Source organism: Centruroides vittatus, unplaced genomic scaffold (genome assembly GCF_030686945.1).
Source record: "Centruroides vittatus isolate TY-2023 unplaced genomic scaffold, ASM3068694v2 contig_620, whole genome shotgun sequence".
NCBI classification, from domain to species: domain Eukaryota; kingdom Metazoa; phylum Arthropoda; class Arachnida; order Scorpiones; family Buthidae; genus Centruroides; species Centruroides vittatus.
In genome coordinates this window covers 3,594,901-3,606,901 of record NW_027122381.1, presented here as the reverse complement: position 1 = coordinate 3,606,901, position 12,001 = coordinate 3,594,901, and the positions used below count along the sequence as shown (strand labels likewise).

Genomic DNA, 12,001 nt, shown 5'->3' with positions numbered 1-12,001 from the left:
AATGTGTTTTGTACATTGTGAGTGTTTGGAATGGATATGTCTATAACATATGTGATTTTATTGTGTTTGTCAATGAGTGTGATGTCTGGTCTGTTCTGGTAAATTGTTTTATCTGTGATTATGGCTCTGTCGTAGTACATTTTGTGCGTGTTGTTTTCCAATACTGTCTGCGGAATGTATTTGTAGTATGGTTCGTGGATGTCTACTAATTTGTGTTTCTTTGCAAGCTCTTGGTGTATTATATTTGCTACTTGATTATGTCTGTGTAAATAATTCTGCGCCAAGAGCTTGCAACCAGAAGTGATGTGTTGTATAGATTCTGTCATGATGTGACTTTTTCTGCATGTGTCATTTGTGAGTGTTGCATCTTTGAGTATGTGTTTTCTGTAGTTTTTAGTATTTATGACCTGATCCTGTATGGCGATCATGAATTCTTCCGTCTCCCCAAAGAGGCATCCCCGAGCTAACCGGCTGTTTGATGCAGTTTTGTCAACAAAATCCTGAGCTCAGGTCATAAGGATGCTTGCCATGGTGTGCCTTTTGTGCCCACGATTGCTTAATGGTGTCTTTGCTTTTTATATGTTGTGTCATGTCTGTATAATGTGAGAGTGTGAGTTTGATGGTGTGTTATTTGAGTCTGCTAGAGTTACTGCTTTATGTAATTGTGATGTTTCTTGTTTTTTGTAGAAAAACTTTCACAATGACTGTGTTTGTAGTGAAGGTTAAGTATGTCAATCAGGCCACGTCCATCTTCTTTACGTGGAAGGGTTAATCTTTCTGTGGTGGTTTAGGATGATGTTTATGTTTAGTAAGTGTTGTTTTTGTTTTGATTTGGAGTTGCTCGAGATCTGTGTGAGTCCAATGTATAACTCCAAAAGAATAAGTAAGTACTGGGATGACATATGCGTTTATTGCTTTGTACGATATGCATGCAGCAAGTGTAATCCAACGAAAGGATAAACATATAATATACACCTACATTCATTCTTCACCCGTGTTTATTTCCTTTACAGGATTCTTTTAAAGATTCCGACAAACCTCGTTTCTGTTCTTTTATTTCCGCAGATACTGTCCGAGTATCTTCAGACAATTTCTGCAGATACTCAGACAGAATCATTAAGTATAATCTTGCAACAAAAAAACAACCAGAAATATTCACCGTGGCAAAAAAAGAACTATGATTAAATACTTAAAACTAGTTATACAAAAAAAGAAGCGGAAGAAAGGATAGACAGTAGGATAGATGGATATATAGTGATGGTAAAGAATGGGTACCCGAAGTTATCAATGATCTTGAAATGGTGGTGGTGGTTGCTGAATTATGAAGTCTCTGAATTGTAGGGATTTATGATTGTAGAACTATCAGGTTCTCACAATAAGCTTCCAAAGGTCCTTATATTGAGATATTTTGGGCTCCTCTTGAATGCTAGCTTAAGCTTATCTTCTCCTCTGTTCTCCAGTTGATATCAGAACTACCTGAAGGACCTCAGCTTAGAGGTCCTAGCTCTCCAACATTCAAGTCAAAAAGTAAAGACTTGTCCTACACTTAGTTCTCAGGGCCACCCCTTTCTTTCATCTTGTAATTAGATCACCACCACATGAACAGGGAAGGGTTAGGAAAGAATTTCTAGAAGGTAATAGACAAAAGAACCACAAACAAAGAATAATAATATGTACAACAAGATACAAAATAAGGTGTACGACCACATACACCCCCCACAAAAGGTCATTTACCGTAGTGCAGCTTACGATAATCTAATATGCAACCTTGTAGGTCGTACCATCGTTGCGGTGACGAATTGGGTCTAATGTCAGGATTGGTATCAGCTTCAAGTCTTAAGTCCATTCTGTTGATCCTGGGGCACATATGGAAAGTAATTTGTTTCATGAGTCCAGTGTCTAACGTATTCACCTACATACTTTCTCACCACAGTAGGCTGTATAAATACAATACACACAACCAATAACCAATAACTGGTGTGAAATATCCAAAAACGGCAAACATTTTTAATGGCCTTCCTGGGCTCTTAATCAAACTTAATTTGTTTCTTCCGTTGGGATTGGATTCTTTAATTCAAAGGTTTTTAAAATTTGGAAAGTTCCACCCACAGGCCAATCCTTATGGCCTATGGGTGGAACTGGAGCAGCATAGTAAAGAAAAAATCTACTTCTTGGATATAGACATAGAAATTAAAGAAAACATAGTACAAACATATGTCTATAGAAAGTCTACAGCTATATCAACATACATACCGGTTGATTCTTGTGACCCGTTCTCTTATAAAATAGCAGCATTCAAAGCATCAGTAGAAAGAGCTTATACTCATTCTTCCACCACCCAAACCCTACACCAAGAATTATCTTACATTACAAACATCGCTAAGGAGCATGATTACGGCAACATTATAAATAAATTATGTAATCAGCACCTTCGTCTACAAAGTACTATGGAAGATGAGAAGGAAGTGCAGAAAGTTATTAATGAAGAAAGCATAGAGAAAATCTCAGTTACGTACAACCCACAGGTAAAAGCAGTATATAACACACTGGCAAATAAAAGAGAAATTAAGATTGCATACAGAAGAGGCCCTTCCATATACAGTTTATTAAGGAACAGAAAAGACAACCCTAACCTGAACAGACTTCCGAAAATATACAGCATTCCATTGAAGGACAACAGATGGGATAGGCAATTAATTTACATTGATTCCACCAAGCATTCATTAGCCACTGGAATAAAGGAGCATAAGTCTGACATCACCCATAATAAATGTACAACAGCCTTGTCTACATATGCGACAAACCCGAACATAACACCAATTTTTAAAGAAGCACATGTTATCCAAACCACCCAATGTCATTGGAAGCGATTGAAATTTTTAAGGCCGATCGAAAATCCACGTGCATTAATTTTAAGGATGAAATGAATCTCTCTACAGCACGGCAATACTTATTAGACAATAAATCTTAAATTAATTAATAATATATTCATAATTAAGTGATAAATTTAATTTTTATAATGTTCACATATCGTATCCCCATTGTTCAAAAAATTATTCGAAACTACTCGTGGATTCCTTCCATATTCGGAATTTCAAAAGCAGGGCACGTTCCAAATTTTAAAAACCTTCATGTTAAAGAATCCAGTTCCAATGGAAGAAACAAATTAAGCTTGATGAAGAGCCCAGGAGGTGCATCGAAAACATTTGCAGTTTTTGGATATTTCACACCAGTTATTTGTTATTGATTCTGAGTATTGTATTCACCTATATCTTCATCATTTGAATCATTAATCAGTTCCTCTTCTTCTGGTTTTGTGAGGTGTCTGTTATACCCTTTCTTTTCATGTCTTTATATATTGAAAAATAACACGATTTTAAGTGATCTACATGTACAATAAATTTGTTATTCTTACAATTATCACCAATTTCCACAGTGACAGGGCCTAGTTTACGTGTAACTGAATAGGATCCTAAATACTTAGCCAAGAACTTCCCAGAGTTCTTATTTTTATCCTTACAGAGTAACCATACTCATTGTCCCTCCCTCCAATTATTCATTTCCCTATTTCAGTTGATATATTTTCGATTATTATAATTCCATTGCCTTGCCAGCTTCCTGTATAACCGCTTAATCTCTCTCTCAATTCCATTCTGTGGGGCTTTTGTCGTTCCAACAAGAACACAACAGGAAAATGGGGTTCAAACCCATATAATAAAAAGGCCAAGGATTCGTTAGTTGACGCATGGGTAGTGTTGTTATACAAAAATAACACCAGTGATATAAATGAGTCCCAATTCCGATTATTGCCCTTCAACATGCAGGCTATAATACACAGAGGCTATAATACCACATTTTATTAAACGGCTCACATATGGAATTAGAGCATGGGCAATATGCAGTAGTGATGTTATGCTTTATTTGTAGACGACTGCAAGTATCTTGAAATATTTCAGATGTAAAATTACTCCCATAGTCACAAATGACAATATTGAGGCAACCATACCTACAGACTATGTAAGTAAATATGGCATCAGCTACAACTTGAGCTGATTGATCTTTAATAGAGACTGCTTCAGCAAAGTGGGTGTATATGTTAATCATGGTAAAAATATAATGGGTTTCTCTTGGAAATATTTGAAGACCTATAACATCAATGGCAATTTTTGGAAGAGGAACTCGGCAACCTCTGTTCCCTGGAATGGAGCATGGCCACGATGAAGGTTGTGCTTTTGACAAATCTCACAACAACAAACGATGCACTTAACATGTGCCCTAAGGTTCTTAATATAGTAGTAACGGTCAATTAAATAGTAAGTCTCTTGAATCCAAGAAGTCCTGACAGGTGAACAATGGAATGCCCAAATTACCTCATCTACCATTCTTTTTTTTATACAAACTTGCCTCCACTGGCTGAGACCAAAGCACCCCTAGTTTTTATGTATTAACACAGTGGTTCTTAACCTTTTTATACTTGCAGCCCACTAAATATTTCATAATTTTTTGTGACCCCCATTTTTTTGATAATAAGTTATATTTGTTATATTATCTATAATAAACTGATTTTTTTATTATTGCTTTATTTTTTATATTATAAATGTTACTTTATTATTTCATAACTTTATTATTTCATTATCTATTTAAGTAACATTCACACTTCACAAGTACACAGAAAACTCATTAATTTAAAAAAAAAAAATAAAATATGTAACATGCTGATAAATCGATCCAAAGTCGATGCTAAAACTAAACTAAAACACCCACAACTTGTGAAGATTTTGCATCATCTTTTGCAAAAATATTTAAATTTTTAAAGCCTACTACTGAGCCTACTATTTTTCCTAATTATTTTTAAAATTCCAAGCATTAATAGATTCTTAGAATTGCTTTGGAATAAAAGTAGTAGATACCGTGGTGTAAGTAGCATATTTGCATTTATTTCTTCTGTACTAACAAAGTTGTATGTAGGAAGAAATAAAAAAAAACTAAATAGGAATACTTTATCTTTCTTATTTCACTTTTCAATACGAAATTCGGTTATACATCAATTTTCTTTTTATTATATTCTGACGGAAATTGTGCATAATTTGGCAGCTCCTCGCAAACTTCTTATGGATCCCCAAGAGGCCGCGAGCACCGTTAAGAATCGCTGATCTAGACCATAAGGTCAAAGGTATATCTGGTTGTGAAATTTCCCACTCTTTCCATTACCGGGGTCAAAAATATGTGTTTCCACTAAAAATAACAGACTTGACCCTCAAATTACCTTGAAGGTCAAGGTCACATCCAAGGACACCAATTGATTGGGCCTTCAAAACCCTACAACTTTTCTAGATACTTAGATCTTGTTATTTTCAGTAAAAGGTAAGTTATTTCATTGTCTCAAAATAAAAAAAACACCATGTACAGTAATAAGACATTTTTAAACCTTTAAACACTAAAAAACGTACCTGATAAAATACCTGAAAATAAAAGGTTCCTAATCTGGTATTGTAACCATCCCATACTTGTAAAACCATCATATCTGTATCACTATAGGATCCATCATGCTGATATATCAAATTATTATTTTCCAGATCTTTGATAGAAAGCTTTGAAACTTTTTCATAACTAGGAAATTTCACAAGTTTTCCATAATGAGGACCTAATGGAAATATTTATAGTAAATTGTTATTCATATAATATATAAAATAACAATAAAAAATTATAACTAAAATGCAGTGGCATGCCGTGACATTTGATGATAGGGAAGCCGTGTTTCTGTAAGAAGCCGACTTACAGGGGCAATCAATTAATTGCGCGTCAGGGCCTGTTCGTATTCATTTGTTTGATGAGCCAGTACAAATCGTACACTTCTTTAAATGTATTTTTAATAGATTATCTGACATACTTAATAAACAACAGAGGTAATTATATTAAACTTTCTTATTACATTCAATAAATTCCCTATGCCCTCTAAATGCCAATTCTTGCTTTGAGAAAAAACATATAACATCTGTTAATTTAGATATATATTAATCATAATTATCTTTTTATAATTTTCAATATTCATTTTATATTGTCTACCAATGTTAAATTCTATTCCGCTTTCATTTCCAAATTGCTTCAATTTTACGAAAGAATCGTCATTCATCAAATTTTATCGTCGAAATGTCAAAATTTTTTTGTCGACGTATTTATATTTAATTTAGGCATCGGTCTTTCTCTTTTAATAATGTTTTCTTTTTCATTATATGGTCTCAAACCAAAACTTTTTTAAAATAAATTTTTGAATCACTAGCCACGATATAAGGGCTAAAATTAAAATTATAAAAAAAAACTTACTTGGTAAAACAAAATGTGTGATGAATATACATATCTAGTACAAAAAAATCCTTCAATTGTATGAGTATACTTTTAAAGAAACTTATAATTAAATATAACTTTGTGAAGAAACGTACATAAAAATAACAAAATATTCTTTACTTTTTAAATCTTAAAACAATCCACTTAGTGAAATAGCTCCCTACAAGTGGCTAATGAATGGAATCGGAGACGTCCTGGTAGGTGTGCGGCGCGTGCATGCATGCAGGTTGCCAAATCCCGAGGGTGCCGATACCGGTCGATGTCGAATGCCTCTTTTGTCGCATCACTAGTATATCTCAAAGGACGCGACAGGGCTGTTGTAAATTTTAAACGTTTCTCACCGTAGCTGTAAAAATCTAAATATGTTAAACTTAATAGTCATTTGTTTTCTAACTAATTCGTTTTAATACCAGGTGTCCACTGTACTGAGCTAGTAATTGGTGTAGTCAAGCTTTTGTTTAAGTAAAATTCTAGCTCTTTCAGCAGGGTTTTATTTATGTCCCCATTCCCTAATCTCTTAATTATTTAACTACTTCTTAGTAGAAATAAGTTGAAACTGGTTACTTTGTACCTGAATATCTGTAGTCTTGGGAAAATATTGGAAAGACAAATTTTTATGACAACGAATATATAAATTGTAAATTTAAGGAAAATAAATTCTAGAGCTTTTTTCGTACCTTGTACACCTCATTCATTAAATTTGGTTGTAAATGATGCTGCCAAAGTAACAGTTAATTTTTAAGTAGTTAATTGACACCTTCTTGTGACTTGGAATTTTTTTAGTCTGCAAGTATGAAATAAATAAATAAAAACTTAATTACCACATTTATTTTTCTTATCGTTTTCGAAAATTACAAAGAATAGGAAAGATAACTATTAATTAGTTGTTTTTCCAATTTAATAATCTATTAAAGATCTCGCAGGCTGGATAGAAACTTTTCGCAAGCCGTAGCTGGCCCGCAGGCCGGGGGTTGCCCGCCGTCAATCTAGTCTACTCGTGATTTGCATAATCGGGCGAGGGCAGCCGAATATCTAGCAGGCAGGCAACTAACAGCCCACAACCGGTCTGGGATATAAAATTGGATGCTTTATGCGTGTTGCTTCTACCAGCTAAACCGAGTGAGGTTGGTGCTCTGTAAACAGCATGTGCCAATGCCTATAATCTGGCTGACTAAAAACTGACCCGGTTTCGACATTCCTTCTGCCACCGAATTACTCGAATATACAATAGCAATCTTATCGTTTTTTTTTCACATGTAGTATAGAAATTTGTAAAAGATACATAATGCAGTTATAATAAAATATTAATTTTAATTAATTAAAAGTACATTAAAATATGAAAATTTATATTTTATAAAATACAAGGGAAGGTCATTGAAAGGTGGAAGCAGCACTACCATCGCTTCCAATAATGGCACGCCACTGCTTAAATGTCGTGTGTGTAATATATATATATATATGAAATAAAATATCAAAATCTAGAACTACTCGTAACAAAACTAATTTACAATTAAAATGCAGGGTTAACCTAAAGTCCATAAAATATTTAAAAATTCATAAATAAATGAAAAAGCATTGCATTGAAATGTGGTTTGTACTATAAGTATTCTCATGATATGGGATATTTTTGACAAGAGAAAAATTTCCTGTCAAAAAACAGTTTGAAAATTGGGGATATCCCGGTAAAACGCGACTTCTGATTTTGTTCTAATACAGTTTGGGAAATCTAAATATATCTTCCTAAACCTTTACATTTCCGGTACTCAAAATCAACAAATAACTAACGTTTTTGATTCTCCTCCGAGATCTTCGTCAGGTTCTTTGATGGTTTTGAAAATGGAATGCGATGAAAATAGAATGCTTTTGAAATTCAAAGAATAGAACATCTCCAGCGTGCAATAACTGCGAAAGATCCAACATGCATTTAATATACAGGAGACCATCGTAAAAATGACACTGTTTATCTGTGCAGGAAAAGTACACGGCTACCATTGCAGGTGCACCTCGGAGATATATCACCACGCATACGATAACACGTTGTCATCCTTGAAATTAATACACTTCCCCGATTTTGATGCCTTGTAAATCTCAAGGGTCTCTAAGGCCCTGATGCTGTCCGTATCGAATGACCTTTTAATGAGGCTGGTGTTATCAAAATCCGCCTTTACATCGGGGTCCGCGGCGTAGGTCGACAGGGCGGTGGTGTGCCTTTTTTTGGCAACGTCATACCTGTGTTCTGAGATCCTTCTTTGAACGGACCTCTTGGTAGATCCAATATATACTAGGTCCCTTTGGAACCTGTGATCCCTTATCGGGGTACTATAGTAACTGCATAAATCAGAAAAAAGAGTTAACACTATCAGCTGTGTGGCAAGTGCTGATGAACAATAACCTGTGAGTTCCGTCTTGCACTTTAGTGCACATACCTAAGACGACGCAATCGGTTAAACGTGTGTTCGAATTTTGAATTTGGTTTTCTTCGAACGACAGTCCAGAAATTCAAAGTTACCTGATGAAGAACCAGTATTTTGGTTTGAAAACGTTAGTAACGAACTATTGGTGTTGATTTCATTTTTTGGTCATCTAGAGAATGCACCCCGGTAACAGGTAGAACATTTTAATTAATTAACAAAGTTGCAAGAAAAAAATGGGCTATCAACTTTAGAGATGTAGACTTCTTCCTCCCTGCATGAAAGTTGTTCTACAAAGTTTAGTCTTACAACCCTTTCCACCCTCTCTTACTTCACTCGTTTTAACAGGTGGACAGCTGTCACCTGTTCTGAGTAACTTTTCTGCAGTACATGTAATAAAGGATTTTATATATTTTATGAATATTTTTAGAATAAATAAATTTGCATAACGATCAACCAATGCCGAATTATCGGGCTAGCAAATGGCTACAGTAATATTAATAATTTACGATAATTTGGTACTAGAGTTAAGCGTTTTGCATTAAAGTTAAAATAATTTTTGTGACAAAAAATATAAAAGTTTAGGCAATATAAATAACCTCAATGCATTTTAATCATAATCATATATATATATACACAGTGGTGCCTCGTATAACGTACGCCTCGAATAACGGACGCTGCGAACAACGGACTTTCTGTTTGGCCATTTCGTGGCTCGAGCAACGGACTGGCTGCGAACAACGAACTTTCCGGCATAATTGGTGACTGCTCCATGGGGGCATTCTTTAATAGCAGTCGCTCTGCATCTCTGCTACTATGGGAGTACGCTGCTGTTTGTAGGCATTTAGGAACGTCGGTGAAAGAAAAAAAGATGGCGGCACCCACACTATCGATAGTATCGTGATGGAGGAATCTATAATTCTAAAATATGAGCTTTAAAAGGCAGAAGAAGGGTCCCAATTGTAAAATTTAACCATAAAATGGATTATTTGTTGAAAGAGCATTCAAAATAGCCTCAAAAAAAAATTCGTATAGACACTTACATCACCACGTGCGCTAACTCGCGCTTTCACAATTTCTAAATTCTCATTCATAAAACCACATAATGGACCTGGAAACGAAACTATCTGAGTCGTGGAGGACGCCATGTTGCTTTCCACTGTAAACTACTGCTACAAACAGCCGTTTTTGCCGTTCAATGGCGTGCACTCCCACAGGAATTTAGGAACGCATTCCGCAGGAATATTTAAACAGATGTTGCTCACGCAGAGTTACGTGAAAGAATAAAAGAATGCACCCATGTTCATTTTTTAATGACACAGTATGGTTATTTTATGCTGCGGAACAAATTAGATGTTTTAACATGTATTTCTATGGGAAAATGAGTTTCGTATAACGGACGTTTCACTTAACGGACGTGCACATGGAACGGATTAAGTACGTTTTATGAGGAACCACTGTAAATGAAAGTGAACAAGCTGCTTGTTGGCACTACCATAACAAGATTAAATTACTGAGAACAGACAGCCAATAGACAACTTGTTCACTTTCATTTATTTTTAGTAAGTAACATCACTTACTTTTTCTCTTTAATACAAATAGATTTTTATAACTGTCAAATTACATTTAATACATTTCTGATAAATTCATCAATTGATATTCAGAAATTTATTTTATTGTTCTGAGCTACAATACATAAATAGTATCTTCTCAAGCTGGTTAATAAACATATTAAGTTATAATAATAATTTAATTATAGTTTAATTAATTAATTAAGTTATAGTTTACAATCCTAAAACCCTCCTACCTACAATCTCCTACATTACAAACACCTTCTGGTCTACATACAAGACCTAGAAAAAGAAATGTAACATGCATGACCGAGACTATCCCTTCAGGCTCTCTCCATGAAATCACATAACAATAAGATGTGAACTCTGAGTGAGGGGTTTCCCACTCTCAGACCCCTCTACTCCTCTCTGTACAAGTAAAACAGTAAAAATAAACCATATCTGTATATGCAACCCTTCACAAGATATCTGTGCCCAAATACCAGCTTTTCCTGTTTAATGCTGCGAAGCATTGATTCCTGTGTACTGCGAAGCATGATATTGCTTGTCTTGACCAATACCTTATATGTACTGTACTTGTGCATTTCAATGCTTGCTGTAACTTGCACTGAAGCACCCAAGTGAGAGCAAGCCCACACCCAACTAAAACTATACATCATCAAGTACTCCAAGAACAGTCAAGTGACTACTCAAAGCCAGCATAGTCACACAAGCTAAAGTTAAACTACAAATAAGTTAAAAAAGACAAGTAAAACTTACAACTACAATAAACAGGATGTTTCAGATCTACTTACAACTTCAAAAATCACTTCCAATTAAACTATTCACAAATACCACTGAAAGACAAAAGACCAATTTACACAGTAAATTTCACATCCTGACATATCCTCTCATCCAAGCCTAATTCCTTTTATTTACCATGCAATAGCATAACAAAGTCTACAGTTGTGCAAATATGCCGACAAATATCCATTACCATAATTTGCTTTAAAAAAAAAAAACACGAAAAAACTTCAAACTTAAACATACAAAAGTTCACAGGAAAATAAATTAAAATGCAATCAAATTATATCGCCACGCATGTGAAGTAACAACTCTGTACAGTAAGTGTTTTAATATACAAATTTAAAACAAGACTTAACATTCATGAACCTCATACATCGAGCAGAAGTACTGTACATGACAAAGGGGATGATTGTAAGATTGTAAAGTTTAACCACTTATAATAAGAGCCAATCTTATAACCCATCAAAAGTATTTTACTTGACTAGTACTTCAATTTAATTGCACATTATAATCAGATTAATGCATAAAATGGAAAACACACTGTAAACAACCTCTGAAGTCCAGTAACAAAATTTCTTTATATATGGTATGTAATGCTAGTTATACTCTATCACTGTGTGCCTAAAATTAGGGTTGCATGCTATCAGAAGTCAGAGTGCAATGATAGGTCAAATTCATTAGTAATTTATAATTATTACTACCAAATTATAGCCCGACAATATGTGGCAATTGGAGATGTGTTATTGCAATGAATCGAGTAGTTAAGATGTTTATATTTTGAAAAAACTATAACTATATATTCTGCACATTCCAATTTGGAATTTGTTAATTTAAAAATCTGAGGTAAGCCTTAGTGAAAGTTGAAAATGTGTCAAAAGTTCTTATTAA

The 12,001-nt window shown here is 34.4% G+C and overlaps 1 protein-coding gene across 5 annotated transcripts in view; it reads right to left on the bottom strand.

Annotated features, from left to right (window-relative positions):
• The window catches only part of LOC136979441 (extracellular matrix organizing protein FRAS1-like), a 522,959-nt gene that overhangs the window by 268,365 nt on the left and 242,593 nt on the right, over nucleotides 1–12,001 (bottom strand). For all 5 annotated transcript variants that reach the window (XM_067275439.1, XM_067275436.1, XM_067275435.1 and 2 more), the window contains one exon: nucleotides 5,451–5,644. In XM_067275439.1, the coding sequence (XP_067131540.1) occupies nucleotides 5,451–5,644 (194 nt within the window). The remainder of the gene's footprint in view (nucleotides 1–5,450; nucleotides 5,645–12,001) is intronic.